The sequence below is a fragment of the Hordeum vulgare genome, chromosome 7H (assembly GCF_904849725.1).
Source record: "Hordeum vulgare subsp. vulgare chromosome 7H, MorexV3_pseudomolecules_assembly, whole genome shotgun sequence".
Classification (NCBI taxonomy): Eukaryota; Viridiplantae; Streptophyta; class Magnoliopsida; order Poales; family Poaceae; genus Hordeum; species Hordeum vulgare.
In genome coordinates this window covers 386,489,363-386,509,880 of record NC_058524.1, presented here as the reverse complement: position 1 = coordinate 386,509,880, position 20,518 = coordinate 386,489,363, and the positions used below count along the sequence as shown (strand labels likewise).

Below are 20,518 nucleotides of genomic sequence, written 5' to 3'. Positions count from 1 at the left end.
ACAATTAACAGGAGAGATGTCGTAGAAATCATTGAGAGAACACTGCAACAGAGAAAATTCCTCTCAAGTATTGGTCTTGTTGGACAGTTGGGCAACATGACAAATCAACAGAATCTGATGCTTGTGGAAATGCGTTCATGGAGGCAAATTCAGTACAAAATCACCAGCAGCCACCAGCAAATTAAGCAACAAGGATATGTATGCATTACCAGCTTCTACAAGACAACACGTAAGTAAAGAAACCAACAGAGTTTCATTTCCAAGTATGAAAACTTTGGCCTTTGCGCAAAGAGCTTCTCAACAGCTTAAAGAGTCACCATTAGAATCTGTAGGAAAATTTTAAACGAATCCTGTTACAGTCTGTGTATGGTTGACGTCCACATGTAGTATGTTCGTTCTATCAATCCCCACGAATTCCTAACTAACAAATTTTCGCAGTTTCTTAAATTTAACTGCAAATCACAGCTGTGACAATCAGCGACAGGGTTGTGATAATAAGCTGAGTGCTCCATCGAGCCACGGCATGCGCTGATGACTTCTTGCTTGTCTCATGTATCTGTGGCCTGTAAGGTTTCCACAATAAAAAGGCACAGTAAGAAATTGCTGTGCAAGAGCAGGGTGCAGCAGAGGATAAAACAAGTGTATCAGCTCAGGGCATACTTTTGCATGTCTTTCAGCAGACCACAGTAGAGAGTGTTCTCTGGAGCGATCATTTCGGTGACGTTGTAGCCCAGTGGATCAGCAACTTTCACATAAACCTCTTGCCCATTGTACCAATTATCCAGCTTCTCGGCACGTATATTCCAGATGCCTACGTTGTCCAGCGATACCAGGACTGCGGTCCACCCTCCGGGGAACACCTGTTGTTGATTTGGAACGGAGAAGGAAAAAAAGAAAAGAGTCAAGTATCAGAATGACCATGAATGCATTTGACACATGATGGTCAGATGATTCTTTACCTGTGTGGTACTGCGAGAGATGGCATCCCACTTGTTGTATGAACCCCTGCTGTTTGGCGTCCACTCGCCATAGTCCATCCTGGAATTCATAACATGATAGTGCCCATTTACATCGCTGGTTTCAAGACTACAAAGTGCATCCTACAAAGAATGTTGCATACCCGACTACAAAGAATGAATAACCATCCAGATGGTAGGTCTGAACATCGGTCTCATTGTTCTGGAAGACCATCTCGAGGAAGCCCTTGTAAGAAGCATTCAGCACAGATGAAGCCCTCCTTGGTGGCGCATCGCTTGGCATTGTGGGGAAGTCTGTTCTGTAGACCCCTGTAAGGTTGTGGAGATCAGCAAGCCTCAGTGGAGTCTCGGGAGGTGAGTACGAGACCCTGTTTATCGTCCTTCGACGCTTCCCGCCAATGCGCAAGGGCGACTCGTTCTTCAAGACAAAGGTCTGCGTGATGTTGATCGAGCCGTAGCGGAATGATCCCTGTGGATTTGGGCGTGCAGCACCGGAACTCACATTCATCCTGGAACAACAATGCAACGACTCATCATGGAGACAAGCTTCCAGAGTTAATGGTAAAAGCTAAACATGTTCCTAATTTGTATGAACAAACTATTATTACAACAATGCGGTTAAGTCATCCATCACTACTGACCTGATAGTCCTTGCCTGGTTCATGGAATAGTACTTGTCATAGAAATCATCTGGAGCGCCAGGGAGGGGGCCAGAAGCACTGCCTTTGGAGTTTGAGTACTGCAGGATTGCTACACCATTGACATCGCGCCAGCGAGCTTCGCTGCTCACAAACCTCGGGCTTGCCACGATGTAATAGTCTGTGCTTGCATTCTGGTCCATGGTCACCAAGAAAGAGTACGACTGTCCGACATGTATGTCAAGGTTGGTGTAATTCTGTTGATTAGTGTATGTTCCTTCAGCCTCTACGAGAAGCATGTTGTGGTTCTGGATTCTGAAGTTCAGGCTGGTTGAGGTGCCAACATTGTGAACGCGGAAGCGATATGTTTTGCCTGTTTAGAGGATTGGGTTTATACTTGATATGATAAAGAATTTGGAGTAGTGGTGCAGCTAATAACTATCAGGAAGGTGTATATATGTTAACAATCTTGACACTGATATCTTAGTGTAGCTAGAATTTTCTAATCTTGTTTCCTTCACTCGTGCAATTTCCAATTCACACTAAGAAATGCAATAAATCTGACCATTTTGTATAACAATGGTAATATGCCATACCAGGAAAAAATGTCATATTATTGTGGTCGGCATTAGATACACTACATTTTCTAGTCATGATGCGCTAATTTACATTTTCACCAAATTCCAACTCAAACAGTTCACAATTATATTCACTACGCATAGACTTTGAATCTCTGCCGACTACAACTTTGCATACATAACTAGCTTAAGTACGGAATAAACAATAAGCCAGAAAATATGAGAGTTGGGCACATATACAAGTGCAGGTTTGAAGGTCTTTCTTTTTTGTGATCAAAGACAGGTTACCTGGCTCAACTCCAACAACCTCATGTTGAAGTCCTTCTGGAACCAGTGTGGTGTCATATCTATAAGGGCCCTTTGCATTTATCAGAATCCCATCAGGTATCCCAAGATCCTTGCCATCATCTAGCATGTCCCTCAATTCCTGCAAGTGACAGAGAGCACTCTCAGGCACAAAGGCAAAGTGTTTAAGAAAATCACAATCCATGAATCAGACAACTCATTGGATGATATACTTGTATTTCTTGCTGTAAAAAAATATTATTCACTTGTCAATTATCAGTCTAAGGCAAGAATAAACTGGGAAACGAATTTCTGATCATTATTAGATTGATTTTGCCTATATCTGTCAGAACAACAATGCACGCATCAACTCTATATGGTATTGTGCTTCTGCCACTCAGGATTCAAGAAGACAGTGTCAGGGGTAAAGAAATCTCGGTGTTCTCTCAGACTATCCATGAACAAAAAATTAACAGTCACTAAACTGAATATTGCAACCAAAGACAAGACGCAAAGGGTCAGACAGAATCAGGACTTACAGTGTGGCTCTTGGTGTACCAATCTCCGATGAACAAGGTAACATCGCCAGCAGGCTGGTCGAAGGGGACGGGCACAACAGCGCGGTTGTTGACGGTTACGGGGCCGTAGCCGCCCGCAGTCCGCTGGAGGCCGAGCGAAGGGAAGTAGAAGAAGCTTCCGATCTGGTCCTTGAGCTGGAACTGGTAGGTCCAGTTCCATCCGGGAGGGATTGGGCAGTTGGTGCCGGCGACGCCGTCCTGCCATGAGTTCATCCTCATCTGGATGCCATCCCTGCCAGGTGCAAGCCATGCATATGAGATGAGAGAACTCCCATTTATTTAAACGTTGGAATGTGCAGAAAGGGCCCTCGAGAGGTAGCATTTTACCATGCTCCGACTTACTTATGAGTAAGCATTTCAGGTCTTGTTTGTTAGATGTAGTACAGTGATTACTGGATGTATAGGAAATACATGTTGAAAGAAAGGATAGTGGTGTACAAAACTACAGAGACAGTGAAAGAAGTTTAACATTTTTGTGCAAAAGTACATGTATGAGCTAATGGTACAGAGAATTGTCCATAGATGAGCTGAGCAAATCCATGGGGGAGAAAACATAGTCATGTGCAAATATGGTTATGCCATGGCATGATCGTATTATTAAGCTTATAAACGTCCCCAAATAGAGAAGGCATTTGCGTGACACAATGCCTAATATCACCTGCCACCATGCAAATGGGGGTAGAGCTAAAGATGGGAATTCCTCAGAGAGATAACAGAAACTACTAAAGATGCAGCTGCACATTTCCTTCATTCGCTCGCCATGTTCACAAATTTGTGCACATTCCAGCATATATACAGCTAAAGAATGGAAGAGAATTGCAATGCGGAATAAATAATTACTGTATTTTGACTGTGGGATGGTAGAATACAAACCAGGTGAGGAGGAGAGGCTCATCCAGGTTGTTTTGGACGTTCACCCTCACGTTCCAGTTGGTTGTCACGTTCAGGAGTGGCCCAGGGAACTGGTTGTTGATTGCAATCACCTGCAAAACAAAAAAAAGGATTTTATCATCTATACTAGTAGTACTAATTAAGTTTGCATCCTCACTGGATATGAATGAATAAATAAATGCTGTAAAAAAGCTCTTTCTGACGGAGAGCTGTAGAAAAATAGGCATGAATAAATGAGCAGACGGATTTTCTGTAAAACCTATCTACTTTTTGCACGAAATTAATGCTAGAACCTCGAGAAAGAGAGGCAGTAATCTATTTGAAAAAGATTGATCTATGGAAAGCCAAGTCTGTATACGGCTATTTTTAGGACAAGGAGATCGCCAGGCCGCTACAGATTTATTTCGAGATTTAAGGCCGTTACTGTGTCCCGGATTAAGACCAAAAATCCACATACTCCGTAGATTATTTATTCATTTATTGGCCCCAAAAGATGGAATAATCCCTTTGTGAAAACAATTATAAGACAAAAAAAAAATCCATCAGATTAACGACCCTCTGCAAGAGAAACCGAAGGCAGCACGACGAGATCGTGCGTTCGAGGCCGCGAAATCAGCAGCACTGGGGAGAAGGAGGAGGAAAACAGGCAAAGGCAGCATTTTCAACACGAGTTCCTCGAACCAACGGCAGAAACGACTCGAAAGGCGACCCCTTTTCTTTTTGCTGAAATTTCAAGAACGAAAGAACATGTCCGAGGACGGAATCAACAACACACACACACACAGAAGGAGGAGGAGGAGAGAGAGAGAGAGAGAGGGGTTGTTGTTCCTTGCAGGCGAACCTTCTGCGAGACGCCGAGCGGCGCCACCGTCATGTAGCCGACCTCCCACCGCACCGGGTACGTGGCGTCGCCGGCCGCCGCCGCGGACGCCGACGCCACGACGGCGGCGAGCGCCAGGACGGCCGCCGCAACCACCCTCGCCGTCATCGGCCCGCCCGCCCGCCACCAATTCCCCTGCTCTTGTATCACACGTACGACGTCCTGCATCCGTCTGCGCGCAGCAGGTTTTTCCTTTCTTTCTTTCTTTCCTTCCTTCTCTCGGCGTGGGTTTTGAAAGGAAAAGAGGAGAGAGAAGCAGCGGCAGCAGCTTTTCTCCAGAGAGAAGAGAAGAGAAGAGAGAGAGAGAGGGAGCGGAAGATGTGTATGGGATCCATTTCCATTTCCATATTAATTAAAATGGAAGTTTCCAATCGTGCGCTTTTAATGCATTTCCGCGAGCAAATAAATCTACAGATACGCTCGTTGATCTGGCGGTGCTTCACAAGGAAACCCCTTTCATTATACATGGTTTTTTTAATCCAGAAACCCCTTCGGTTTTGATATAAAAAAAAACAGCGACAAAGAAATTTATATGTTTTTTTAACACAATACAGACGCAAGCGTTCGTATACACGCAGGGATTCGTACGTCCTAGTAGTAACTGGTGTGTTGCCTTACGCTTTGGAGTTAACTCAAACCTCTTTTTTACAATTTATCATGTGTTCTTCACTCGCGGTTTTCTAATCACATTCGATTTGAGGGTTTCTCGTAATTTGATCATGTGTTTTCTCTACTCTTGTTTTTAGGGAACTCTATTCCTGTTTGTTTGGAATCAAATCAATAACGGTGTCAGCTTAAAGTCGAGCCCCGGGCCAACAACGCGGCCATAGTGCGGAACGATCGATCATCCCACCACACCCTACTCGATGCCCTGGTTGTCTGGGCAGCCGACGCCCCTGAATCAAAGAGGCCCTTAGATGGGGTGTAATGAGTTTAGAGAGGTACACGCAAAGATAATAAGGTTTGGAGAGGGGGAGGGAGTACAATTTTGACTAACGTCACTGCACGGCCAAGTTGATGAGATTTCATGGTTCTTCTAAAAAATGCAGTTTATGTTAGAAAAGAATGGAAATGCATCCATGAAAGCTATGAGGATGTGTGTGGCACTGCACCATACTTTTTTTTAGTTATGTTGATACATATGGACGGGCTGCTCGATGCAACTCATAAGTAACTCCATCCATTCCAAGTTAAATTGAAGTTATAAATTATCTCAAGTCAAAAAAAATTAAAGTTTGACCAAGTCTATATAACAAACTGCTAAGATATATACTATCAAATGCATATAATATGAGAATATATTTTTATAGTGAATTTAATGAAGCAAATTTGATGTTGTGGATATTCATATATTTTTATGCAGGTTTAGTCAAAATTAGTTTTGTTTGACTTAGGAGCAAGGTTAGAACCTGAATTATTTTGGAACGGGGTAATCAACAATGACGCTCACACGGATAGAAAATGTGATAAGTCGGTGGTCCTAACTTGAAGGCATGTTTTACGGCAACACAGGCAGTCTTTATTTATTAGTAAAATGTAACAGTAAATAATACTTTCTTCGTTTATAAATAAAAAAGCGTTTTTGGCACTATATTATTATCAAAAACGTTTTTATATTATACTTCCTCCGTTCTTAAATATAAGACATTTTAGAGATTGCACTATAAATTGCATACAGATGTACATAGACATATTTTAGAGTATAAATTTACTCATTTTGTTTCGTATGTAGTCTTTTAATGAAATCTTTAAAAGGTCTTATATTTTGGAACGGATGGAGTATTATGAAACGGAGGGAGTGAGTAATAAAAAGGACGAGCCATGCATATGCATGCATTGAGAAGGGAAATTATACAGACGACCGGGGTTGATTATTAGTGTAAAGTGGGATTGGGTGTCGGAAATGAGAGCGCATGGGTGGCGTGATCCATCCACCGGAACGGAACCAAAGCACGGCCAGGCATGGAAACCGATTCTACCACCTGTCTTGCATGCCGTACGCGAAAACTGTGTGTAACGTTGCACGCATGGCTTAGGCCACGCAAATACTGTGCCTGCCTGCCTCTCATCTTCTTTGCTCGTTCTTCTCCCAGCCATCGCCGGATCGTCATCGTCGTCATCATGGATTATGTCATTTCAGTGTGCATGTATTCTCATTTCCAAAATGACAAAAGAAGCGAGTTTGGAATTTAGCAATACGTGAGATCCAGAGTCGTCAAACGGACAAAATTAGCTTTCTTCTCAACGGATCCTCACTTGTCTTGTCACCAGTTCGTTTTGCGCTGAAAAATAAACGGAATACTAATGCATGACTCCATGGACTGCGCTAGTACCTTGTTACTGATACCACACATAAGAGAATTCTATATACCGCAGTTCATCACCGTGACCCTCTCATGTGCGAGATTCTCACACACTTTTTTCTTTTAAAAAAAAAAGCGTTGATGTTTGAACCACAATATTTCATATTTCCACAATATGATTCAGATTTCTCTCAAGTACGGCGGACATTACAAGGACAAAAGTAAACAGCATGTTGACAAGAAGGTACAACACAGAAGACCACTTTGTTGGAACGAAAATATTACTACCACCAAGAAAGAAGAAACGGCTTCAAACCCAAGTTCAAACATTGGGGGGTGGCCACATCTTGGCGAAGAGCTCCTCCACGCGCCGCGCCTGGTTCGCGTACCCCTCCAGCCCGGAAGCCAGCAGCTCTTCCGCCGCCGGCCCCATCGCCGCCGCCAGGCTCAGCTGGTCCCACTTCACAAGCTGCATTCATCGCAACTACTCACTTAGCATACAAATACCACATCATCAAAACATATGATATCAACAAGCCAAACGAACCAACCAACCAACCTCCTCTTGGCTGAAGTTGTACATCTTGTCAAGCGAAGGAGTCAGCCTCTGGACATAGCCGTACTTTTCATCAGAGTCGGTCACAGATTCATCCAAAGACTGCAGTATCTTCAGGGGCGCGATGATGTAGTCGATCCTAAATACATTTATTTATAAACATTGATCAGTACCTACCAAATCAGGTCCACAGTCAGTCTATCTCTCCCTAATAATAATAAAGCAAATAAGTTTTCTGGTCGTCCGTCTTGGAAATTACCTCTAAAGTTTGCATAAATTATCCACCATGCCACTGGTAAGTAATAGAAAACGTTTCACAAAGCGAATTTTTTTGGACTGGGCCGGCCCATGTAAAAACCTCCTATATTACGCTCTGCATGCTGGGAGAATATCCAGCACACCGTATGGGCCGGCCCATGCACAGGCGTCTGCTTTTAGTTCCGTTTAGTTATTTATTTTCAGTTTCGTTTTACTTTTTTATTTTAAATAATTTAGAACTTCAAATAATCTTTAAAATTTTAATAAACTGAAAGTTATAAACCAACATACTTAAAAAATTAAAATGTTTGTGACTTCAAAAACTGCTCGGAGTTTTGTAAAAAATGCTCGCATATACAATAAAATGTTTCCAGTTTTAGAAAAAATGTTTGTACAATAAGAATAGTCCATCATCTCAAATACAATTCCATGTATTAAAAATTATTAAAGGCATTTAACAAAATGCTTTCTAATTCAAAATATGTTAATGCATTTAAAAAATGTCCTAAAATTTTAACAATAGCTAATGCCTCTTTTGATAGTTTTTTTTATTTAAATTTTTCCGTTCCAATTTTGTTTATTTATAATTTAAATAATTTAGAATTACAAAAACTTTTGCATACTAAAAAATAGTAATTTTGAATTAAAATGCTGACGAATTTTTATTTTGAAATAAAAATAGGATTCAAAAAAAGCGCCGGATTTTTTTTTTTTTGCAAATTCCAAAACAATGTCCATGAATTTAATAAATATATTACTGATTTATAAAAATGTTTGTTTATTCAGAAAAACTTCATGCGTTTCAAAAAATGTTTGTGAATTTAAAATAAAATCCTCCAACATAAAAAATTATGTTCGTCTTTTCTTGAATTGGTCGCCAATTCAAAAGAAAATATTTAAACCCGTTTGAAATATAAAAAATATTCACGTTTTTTAGTAAATGTTTGTAAATTGTAAAAAAAATTCTTGATTTTAAAATTGTTCCCATATTTGTAAAATTGTTCACGAAAGATCTAATGTATGTAGTTAAACATTAATGCTTCTAAGTCTTTGTGACAATATACCAGTGTGAATTTTAAAGAATTAACTGTTGGATGGATCGGATTATTATTGTATGTTTTCTAAAAAAAATTCTTAAAATTCAGAATAAATCTTTGAGTTACCAAGATTTTTGACAACCATGATATATATTTTTTGAAAATGTAAAGATTGCTTCAACTTGTGAATAAATTTAAAAGAAGAAACATTTTCTTGCATTTGTGCACAAAAATTCTAAATCAAGCGATGATATGTGAACATAATGTGGTCACCATCATTGGAGATTATGTTTTTTCTTCCGTGGCAACGCATGGGCCATTTTGCTAGTATTAATTATAAGAAGAGAAAAAGGCAGAATATTTACCCCAGAAGGCTAAATACGTCTTGCTTGTTGCGCACCGCAGCGGCCATCAACTTTGTCTTGTACCCATTCTTGTGAATATAAACATACGCTTTCTTCACCTGAAATACATACACCTCAGAATCATACATACAGAGTACCAACTCCTAGCCAAGTAAGTAGCACAGCATATTATGTAATGCCAGTGCAAATACGGGCAAACTCAGCTCAACGCCGTGTTATCTCAGCATCTAATTGGGCAGACATGAGCCCCTGAATAAGTCTACTCTTGCTCGTTCATACTTCCCTTATTATTTTCATTAATTGTTCAATTAATCTAGTCTCACCAAAAAACAGTATAAGTGTACTGCCATTCAACCCTAGTTCCCTTGTAACTGTCATCAACGCTAATTATGATATAGCATGGCAAGCCAGCATATGATGTGCTAAAAAAGATGATGATGAGAATTTTGCATTAAGTAAAGGAAACAGTACAAAATGGGCAAAGTACACAGGACAGAAAACACAACACAACAACAACAACAACAACAGAAAGGACTTTTAAGCCCGGAAATGGTCAGCGCAATTCGTTATACAGGGAACCCTGTTCATGGGCCAGCACCCTCTACAAGGAGGCTAATGTCATCTTGAATGAGGCAGCACGTGATCGCAATTTGGTTTTCAAGAGATGATGCGAATCAAATGGAATTTTAAAGTAATACTCAGTGCTATTACTTGCTGGTAGTTGACCACTTTTGAATTTTTCACTTTTTTGCACCAAACGCAGCTACACGAGAGTACTGCGGAAAGCGAAACCAGGAACATTAAAAATTGCAGGATTGCAGAGTAAAGAGCCATGTTTCCATATATTAGCTTATGCTGCACAAAAATGAAATGGTAACTGATGCTAACCAAGGCAAGCCCAGCATCCTCTCCCTTCTTTAAAGCTTCATCTATCTCTGGGTCACCAGAGTGATTCTTTGCCCAATCCTGTATAGTTTATGGTCATTGGTCAGCATAACATCTACATTTTAGCGCGAGGTAATGAAAACAGGACATGGTAAATTTACCCGAATACGTCCCACAAATATTTGTACGACGGATGCACCAGCTTGTGCTGCAGCTGCTGCTTGTGCAAAACTTAAAAAGAAGACACGCACAAGGCTTCAGTTATTAACTATTGGGTCCCAGTTACAAATTCTACAGAGAAAAATGTATCTTTCCAAAATTGACTTACCATCTTACATAAATTGAAACTCTACGTAAGTGGATCTACAATAGTGCATGTCCTTTAGGAGTAAACATGTTCGTCCCAATAACTAGTAAGGCCTGTTGAGTTGTCTTGTGAAGCCTTCCCTACAAAGGGGTGCCAACCCTCACAAAGATATGAAAAATCTTCGAGTGAAGTGCACTGTAGGTCCTCGAACTATTTCAGAGGTGTCACATAGGTCCTCAAACTATGAAAAGTGTCATCCTAGTCCTCAAACTATTTTAGAGGTGCCACGTATGTACACACTTATTGCACTTTGAGGACCTTCCAGGACAATTACACAAGTTACGTGAGATGAGTACTTCACTTATAAGTTACTATAAGACAGATTGGACTGACAATCTCTCCTTGCGCTAACACCAAAGCTCGATAGGTATTGATGTTATCGATAGGAAAAAATGGGACACTTTAGCCATTTAGCCCTCTTCAGCTTCTACAGGTCCATGCTAAGTAATTTGAAGACAGTTATGTGGTTCCAAATTGGGAGAAGAAAGAAGTTTCAGGCACCCAAGCTTTGTAACATTAAAAGAACAGAGGGAAAAACATTCATACAACTCCCTACTACAAGAAATATGGTTGGGACCAAATTAAGCAAAGTACACGTACGTACCTGTAAACAAATGTTAGATGTGTTTGAGTTCCTTCAGATTCAAGCAATCTTGACGCTTCTATACCCTGATGATTGTAAACAATTTGACGAAAAAAATGCATAGTCAGCAGGTATGAACCAGACCACACTTGGAGATTAATGCAGTGCAAACTTACTTGCCATGTAGCAGGAATTTTGAATAACAGACGTTCTGATGGGATATCATGTTCATTGTATATCTGCAACAGTTCATGCACCTGAACATAGAAATATCAAATATTTTTCATCAAACATACGTTCTTTTTGTTTCTTCAAATGATGTCAGCCAGCACACATGCTTTACCAGGCATCAGCCAGACAAGGCTATGAGTAAAAATAGATATGGCAAGACTTAGATAATAAGTAACTATACATGCTCTCAGCATGAAGTTTAGGCAAAGATATTACAAACATCAAACGGATACTTGCAGTTGAATAGAACCATCACGACTAAGGTATGATTTGTGGGAACATTAGAAGTGAAGCAGAAGATATTCAATAAGTTCATCAATGTTGATGGCTTGATGCAAATTGAATATGACAGTGATGAAAAGAACTCAAAGCAATAAAAAAAGAACAAAATGATTGACAAGTCTGTTCTCAATTTGGAGAGAAAAAGTAATGATTGACAAGTCTGTTCTCAATTTGGAGAGAAAAAGTATTCACTCAGGAGCTAATAGTACATATTTAGCCAAACAAGGATGGAACCACGACCCGGTCTGCTAGCTCTGTCGGAATACTCCAGTGGATGCCGTGCATCTGCTGGCCACCTGCCCCTTCACCTCTGCGCTATGGCGCCAGGTCTTGCAGCTGTGCCATCACCCAATGATGCTGGCTCCTACCCAATCTACGAGCTCACTTCTTCAGTGGTGGGAAGACAGTGGCCACACCATCTCCAGGCCGCATCGTGTGCATGGAGCTCACTGTTGCAGCTTATGTGGTGGCATGCTTGGAAGGAACACAACGAGCATGTTTTCACAAGTAAGGCATCAACCACGACTATCACATTCTGTTGAACTCATACAAAGAGGATCAAAATCGATGAACTCATACAAAGACCCAGGGAGCCTGATTAGAATAGTCATGAAGCTGTGGTTGCTGTTGCCTGCATGAGCCATATGCAGCTAAAATCCTCTTGTAACCGTGTGCTACACTCTCCCCCCTAATGAATGAAAAGCTGATCCGGCATTTTCGTCAAAAAATAAAGTTTTTTATCCTATCAATTAATGTCTAGCTACTGGGGGGAAACATATTATATTCTAATTCTGCGTACTGTATGTAATATATCAAACTTACGTTAATGTTAGTAGTTATTTTGCTGAATATTTGCTTTAGCCCATTAGAAGTAATCAAATCCTTAGTAGGCACATTATTCTGAGTTCAGATTGATTCGGGCATACGGTGCTCCTACATCTTAGTAGGTACATCAGAACATTGTAAATGAGCTCATAACACAAAACGGTTCTCAATTACTTCATGTTCACGGCATGCTAGTAACTACTTAAGTGCATGACCATCTATGCAAATCACAATGTGCGTATTTTGGGTACACATTTCAGTTACACAACAAGAAAAGAAGAAAGAAGCTCATACCCTCTGGATGATTCCTTGGGCATCGTAAGCCAATCGAGCATCTATTTCCGTCGACACTCTTCCAGGAACTTGATGAGCCAGCTCAGCTCCAACATTCCCCAGGGCCTGCCAAATTTCTTACGGAATCAACTCCTCAGATGAACAGAACAGGTGATACTGAAACCGAAATGCAATGCGCACCTTGGTAAGGTAACAGGACATCCGGTCCCCGGGCTTCTCCATTGTGTTACATTCACCATCTGCCAATGCGGTGTCAATGGCACTCTACAAAAAACAAGCAGCCCGAGCACTAATCATGTCACGCATCCTCTGTTCACCATCTGCCGGTTAAACATGCCAGTAATAATTTCTCACCTTGAACTTGGTATCCGGGAGCCCTGCGATCCCAAGCAACAGCGAAGAGCTCACGGTGGCCGCCGTCGGCGCAAACCTGCAATTGACGAGCAGTATGGTGTATCACTGACCATCACCCCAACCAGATTCATTCAGTGAGAGTATAGGAGCAAAGAGCGGAGCAGTTACTTCTCAAAATCATCGAAGACGACTGTGTCCGGCACGATCTCGCTGAAGCTGGAGACCACGTCGAGCTCAGTTACGACCGCTGCAAGCAACCCACAAGCAGGTGACGCGGATCAAGATTCTAGAACATCATAACAGGCCCGGGGGGGCAGGAAGGAAACCAAGAGAGACCCAGTACCGCCCGCGGGGGAAGAGGGCGCGTTGCCGGCGGCGGCCCGTGCCACCAGAACCGGCCTCCGGAGGCTGAAAACCGCGGGCTTAGCCGAGCTTGGTAACGAGCTCCACCTGCCGGCCTGGAGCGGCGATCAAGAACGGGTCAGACCTGGGAAAGGACCGTGCAAGTGGCCAAATCGAGCAAATGGGAGCTCGTCGGACGGAGGATGAGGAGCGCGAGCGAGAGAGTGTACCTGGCGAGGGGCGGGGAGGAAGGGAGATGAGGTGGGTGCGGAAATGGAGAGCGCCATGGGTGGAGCTGGGATCGGAGGAAGTGGGTTGGGGAGTGAGAGCTTATATTTTACAGGATCGTTTGGGGTTAGTTCATCAATTTATTGTGATGTGACGACTTTGCCCTCGGACGAGTCGATGGCTCATTTCTCTATGTGCGCCCCCAGTTTTTTTTTAACATCCAACAATTGTGTTCGTGGGAACCAACCTATGATTGGATGGTAAGAGAGACTGTGTTAGCCTTAGTTCATTACGGTTCAAGTCTGATGCTCGTATTTATTTCTGGATTTATTTCAGGATTTTCGGCGATCGCTTTCAGTGGGGGGAGACATTTTCGTCAATGACAATGATATACCGGCTCAATCTCTCGGAGGTGCTTCTATGATAGGGTGTGCGTGTATAATGTGTATGAATGCTTGTGTCAAAAATACTTTTGTATTATGAAACGAAGTGAGTATTTGACAATGGAAGCATACATATTCTAGTGACTAGCTTAATGCTTGTGGATTGCACTGATATAAAAAGTTAGATGTATCAGGAAAAAAAAAACCCACACAAATCTTTATATAAGATTATAGATATAAGATTTAGATGTGCAATACTTATTTTACATCTAGATGTATTTTTAGCAAAAACGTAAAAGGTTATACGGATCCTTCCTTGGAAGCCGATTAGGAGCATTCAGTGATACAAAACGTTTGGTCAAGGAATTACTCGCGTTGACTTCAGAAAAAAAAAATATTTATGACGACAATATATCATGAATAGTATTTGTATTTAGCGTTTTTTAGAAAATCAGTGTTCTTGGATGCAATGAAGGCCATCCCTTGTTTAATCTTTTTACACATGTCTAATACTTGATCATGTTTGATTTCATAAAAAGTTTCGGATTTTCAACTTTTTTAAATTGCTAAATTACTTTCGAATATAGAGGCGTAGCACCTGAGAGCTCCTATGCACTTTCGTCCTTCCTTGTGCTTCTTTTTTCTCCGTAGTCATTGTGTCTCCTTAACCACACCCTCCTTGTATCAAAATAATACGTCATCTTTCTCCTCGCTCCTCCATCCCCTTGGGCTCCATTCTTTTCATGTGGCCATCACTTGAAAACCTTATTTTGACTTTAACAATTTTGTAGAATAAAATTGCCCACGGATGTCTTATACTCAAAATACTTATTCCAACACGTCCACCAGCACCTATAGATTTACACATTGACTTCACAAAAGAAGTGTGTGAAAAAACAAGTTAGCAAGTGTTTCCTTGCTACACGTTAGAAACATAACAAGAAATATTTCCGACGATCGATGGAACACTGCTTGTGCTTAGTTTAGATACATCTACTCATTGTAAGCGCACTTGCATTTCCCAATTATATCTATGGCAAGATCATAGTTACATTTAAAGGCATATCTAGTTGAATTTGCAACAGGCTTGTCTTGCTACATCAATCCAGCCACCCTATAGACGACCGTCGGTAAAAATGTGTGCTTATACATATATTTATTTGAGACAAGAAGAATAGCTGATAGTTGTAGGTCGTTCTAGGAGGATATTTAATAAGCAACATAATAAACATCACTATTTTTTGTTAATTATTTGAAGTAAAAATGAGTTGATATTCACCTCAATATGAAAAAACAACAGAACACATATCTCTATTTTATGCTCAACAATTCAAATATATCGACATACAAATCGAGCATGTTTATGAAACCTTATAATGGGAGTGGTTTGACAAGGCTGAAAAGGACGTGGATGTCGCCTAGAGGGGGGGTGAATAGGCGCTTTAAAATAGTTAAGGTTTAGGCTTGAACAAATACGGAATAAAACTAACGTTTAATATGTCAAGCACAAAACCTACAAACAGCTAGGCTCACCTATGTGCACCAACAACTGATGCTAAGCAAGATAAACAACTAAGTGATAGCAAGATATATTACAATAAACAATATGTCTATCACAAAGTAAAGTGCATAAGTAAAGGGTTCGGGTAAGAGATAACCGAGGCACGGGGAGACGATGATGTATCCCGAAGTTCACACCCTTACGGATGCTAATCTCCGTTAGAGCGGTGTGGAGGCACAATGCTCCCCAAGATGCCACTAAGGCCACCGTAATCTCCTCACGCCCTCGCACAATGCAAGATGCCGTGATTCCACTAAGGGACCCTTGAGGGCGGTCACCGAACCCATACAAATGGCAACCCTTGGGGGCGGTCACCGAACCCGTACACGTGGCAACCCTTGGGGGCGGTTACCGGTACCCGTACAAATTGCTCGGGGCAATCTCCACAACCTAATTGGATACCCCGACGCTTCCCGGAGCTTCACACCACAATGATTGAGCTCCGAGACACCACCAAGCTTCTAGGACGCCAAAGCATCCACGAAGAACAATATCAAGGGTACTAAGTACCAAAGGTAGTAAGCTTCTCAACTTCTCACTTCCACGTATCACCGTGGAGAACTCAAACCGATGCAACTAATGCAATGGCAAGAACACACGAAGTGGTCAAGTCCCTCACACTCAAATCCCTCCACAACAACAAAAGCTATGGAGAAATATGAGAGGAAGAACAAGGAGCTCACAAAGAACTCCAAGATCAAGATCCAAGGGGTTCCCCTCACATAGAGGAGAAAGTGATTGGTGGAGATGTGGATCTAGATCTCCTCTCTCTTTTCCCTCAAGAACAAGCAAGAATCATTGGAGGGATAGAGAGTAATCAAGCTCTAAGAATGTCAACAATGGAGATAGAACAAGAGCTCAACAGATGGATAAGGCCAAGGGGGAAGAAGACCCCCTTTATATAGTGGGGGAAAGAATCAGACCGTTACCCCCACTCTCTGCCCGAGCTCCAGCGGTACTACCGCTGGCTGCAGCGGTACTACCGCTGGCACTCCAGCGGTACTACCGCTGGCCCCTGGTAGTGCAAAGGCACTACCACCGCCAAGAAAGTCTTCGCAAAAAGGTCCGTCCACGAACAACCGCTAGGCAGGCGGTACTAAGCTCCTGGAGCGGTACTACCGCTGACCAGGGGCGGTACTACCGCCAGCCAGCGGTACTACCGCTAGGGCCAGCGGTACTACCGCCAACTCTAGCGGTACTACCGCTAGGTAACCCAAGCTTGTTGGATTCAGGACGACAAGGGCTATCCAAAGACCATGCGGTTATGAATATACCAAAGATATAGAGATGTGAGATCTCTATGAATGAAGAACCGGCAAAAACTCCAACATCGAAAACATCATAGTAGATGCATATGGACTCCGTTTTTGATGAACTCGAGCTTGTCACGAAGATGACCATAAGCTCTAAAACTCACAAAGAGAAACACCAAACAAGAACCAAGAAGTATGATGCAAGGATGCAAATGGTTTGAGCTCTCAACGAACGATACGATCAAGCTACTCACTTGAGAGCCCCCCCCCCCTTGATAGAACAGCAATCTATCCTAACCAGAAAACCTATCAAGGGCAAACCTATACCTTGCACCTCGTCCTCTTGAGCTAGATGATGATGATCTTGGCTTCCTCAAGATGGACCACCTTTCTTGATTGTGTTGGCTTGATGAAGACTAGTTGATTGCTCCCCCATACTCACTATGGGTGAGCCACTCTTCAGCATATCTTCACAAGTCCATTGCCACCACAATGGACGGCAAGCTTCAAGCATGCTATCTTCGTGCTGATTCACTTGAACTTGCACATCGCAATCTTGATGACGATCACAACTTGACGTCATACTCCATGGGTTGTATGAGATCTTCCCTTTGACGCAAGCCCATGGAAACACACCTAACCCCCACATAGAACTCTCACGAAGACCATGGGTTAGTACACAAACACGTAATGGACAATGCTTACCATACCATGGGATCACTTGATCCCTCTCGGTACATCTTGTACGCTTTGTGTGTTGATCATCTTGGTTTACTCTTTGTCTGAGATCTTGATCAACCATTGATGATGATCACAACTTGACGTCATACTCCATGGGTTGTATGAGATATTCCCTTTGACGCAAGCCCATGTAAACACACCTAACCCCCACATAGAACTCTCACGAAGACCATGGGTTAGTACACAAACACGTAATGGACAATGCTTACCATACCATGGGATCACTTGATCCCTCTCGGTACATCTTGTACGCTTTGTGTGTTGATCATCTTGATTTACTCTTTGTCTGAGATCTTGATCAACCATGTGTCTCTATGACCATTCTTTGGATAATACCTTGAATACCACCTTGGTCATCATATAAACTCCTTGAACCCAACAGATGGACTTCAAGAAGTGCCTATGGACAAATCCATACCATGGGATCACTTGATCCCTCTCGGTACATCTTGTACGCTTTGTGTGTTGATCATCTTGATTTACTCTTTGTCTAAGATCTTGATCAACCATGTGTCTCTATGACCATTCTTTGGATAATACCTTGAATACCATCTTGGTCATCATATAAACTCCTTGAACCCAACAGATGGACTTCAAGAAGTGCCTATGGACAAATCCTATAAATGTAACTTAAGGCAACCATTAGTCCATAGGAATTGCCATCAAGTACCAAAACCACATATGGAGATATATGCTCCAACAAAGGCAATCCACGAAGAATGAATCTTTCAGTTTGGTCACAAATGCAAAGTCATCTCGTTGTAACCATCCAATTTAAATTCGAATGGCAAGCACTGGAGAGCTAGTAGAGATAGAATCAAGAATGATGGATGCATGGTCTAAAAGTGTCTCAACACACTCTAGTGCACACGAGCAGAGAATTTTTTTATCTTTCATTCAATATCCATTAGTACTCGATCGAGTTTCTTATTTGTCGGCACAGGATGATTATTTGTGGAACAAAACAAATGTGTAACTACTATAGTACAATACAATCTTAAACTATTTTATGGTTCATTAATTCGGGTCAACTAAGACTTGCTAAGTCTCCAATCAATTTTGAAAATGCAAATGAAAAGCGTCGCTTGCAATTATTTTTCTGTACTTTTCTATAAAGTAGAAACGTGCAATTTATAGTTTTCACTAAACCAGAATCGCATTTATAAGCCGATTAAAACCTAAGAAAATCAAAAGAAATTTGGACATATCTGGACCAATTTTTTATGATAATTTCCATAGATTGTGTGATGTTTATATGTGATACTTAAATGAACGATGATATACGCCAATTGGCTGATCTTTTGTAAAGATAGACCAGGACGACAATCGTTTCATCTGTCCCATGTAGCCTGGCCGGTCATCGCAACATGAACCATGTTCTAGCCACCCATTGGAACATGGACCATGTTTTGCATTGCGCCTTTGGTCACTCATTGCAACATGGACCATGTTGCGGCCACCTTGCATTGCAATACACAAACAATCTCAGCAAGCAAGACGACGGTCTTCAACAGTAAGCGGTGGCCTTGTATGGTTGCATTCCAAGACGACAGATGTTACAGGGATGGCGCGCGACGAAAGGGTAGCCTTGCAATTGGATGGTCTCCTCGGTTGCTTTATAACACAATGGTTGTCGTGACAATGGATGATAGGATGTGTGATTCTTCTCCTGTGTAGCAACGCACGAGCGTGCGACTTGATAGATAGAAACACCAGATATGGCAATTTCTTGGTGGGTAGAAAGAGAAAAGTGAAGGGTCTGAAAATGATTTATATGAAGGAGGAAAGGAATAAAGCAATAGAGAAGAAAATCCGTGTGTGCACACGACACGCGTCATGGCACATGCGGCAGATTTCAGCTAGTATAAAAGGTTTGGCTAATAAATGATTTTCATGGATTCTTGATGGAAAAAAATCACCACTATATACAAAAGTAACTATTCATACTTTTTTTGTCCTTGAAACTTTGTTTTTGTTGTCCTGAAGGCGTCGAAATTTTTTCCTTGGCGAAACATTACGATACAACAGAAGGTCAATTAATTTCATGTTTTAAAGTTTTATTTCTTTTCATAGTTATTAATTCCCCCTAGCACATGTATATACACTCAAGAACTAGTATATCTACGGTCTTTTGAACACAGAATAAATGTAGATGTTCATATGTATGCACATATATTCATTCATGTGAATGTACTCACGCATACCCTACTTTTTATGAATAACTGAAAGATTGAGACGACACATCATCTTAAGATTAACGAACTCGTCACAAATACTTTCGTAGTCGACGAAAACGCCTCCTTCTAATGAACACACATCGCTGAAAAAATTGAAATTAATCTTACGAGAACCAATTTCAAGTCTAAGACTTGAACTCTAATAAGCAATACTGTCGTCCTAACCATTTTTTTAGAAAAGGAGGCTAAGCCCCGGCCTCTGCATCGAAAGATGCATACGATCATATATTAAAACAAGCTCAAGTCTCAACTGAGTATAATAATGGTTCAAGAAAAAATGAAAATAAGAAATAAAAAGATACAAGACACCATACGCGTCCAAAACCGGCGCTGACAATAGATCTAGATGACTAAACACCTATCCGATTAATATGACGCCATCCAAACCGGTTGAAGATACCCTGAGCTACCATCTCTCAACGGACACACCCAGTAACCATAGGCTCCCTGGCGTCCACAGGGATGAGTAATGACCACGTACGGATTAGTGCGGTAACCCTGAAGATGACCTGCAAGAAATTGAAATCACGTCGGCGGTTAAACACTATGTCATTCCTGCAGTTCCAAACAGCCCACAATAATGCACACGCTTCCACACGAATACAT

General features: G+C 41.6%; 2 protein-coding genes across 2 annotated transcripts; both read right to left on the bottom strand.

The window, feature by feature from the left end:
* Positions 1-234: 234 nt before the first annotated feature.
* LOC123408708 (monocopper oxidase-like protein SKU5) lies at positions 235-5,110 on the bottom strand. The gene is made up of 9 exons (XM_045101762.1): positions 4,789-5,110; positions 3,930-4,039; positions 3,018-3,288; positions 2,482-2,620; positions 1,619-1,988; positions 1,121-1,486; positions 960-1,038; positions 661-860; positions 235-563 (listed from the first exon to the last, which is right to left on the bottom strand). The coding sequence occupies exons 1-9, from the start codon at positions 4,993-4,995 to the stop codon at positions 449-451; spliced, it is 1,857 nt and encodes a 618-aa protein (XP_044957697.1). The 5' UTR covers positions 4,996-5,110; the 3' UTR covers positions 235-448.
* Positions 5,111-7,268: 2,158 nt separating this feature from the next.
* Positions 7,269-13,921, bottom strand: LOC123407903 (transaldolase). The gene is made up of 13 exons (XM_045101143.1): positions 13,740-13,921; positions 13,511-13,625; positions 13,336-13,414; positions 13,168-13,243; positions 12,994-13,077; positions 12,814-12,918; positions 11,358-11,438; positions 11,203-11,267; positions 10,393-10,462; positions 10,235-10,312; positions 9,347-9,444; positions 7,690-7,825; positions 7,269-7,599 (listed from the first exon to the last, which is right to left on the bottom strand). The coding sequence occupies exons 1-13, from the start codon at positions 13,794-13,796 to the stop codon at positions 7,453-7,455; spliced, it is 1,191 nt and encodes a 396-aa protein (XP_044957078.1). The 5' UTR covers positions 13,797-13,921; the 3' UTR covers positions 7,269-7,452.
* Between the last annotated feature and the right edge of the window lie 6,597 nt (positions 13,922-20,518).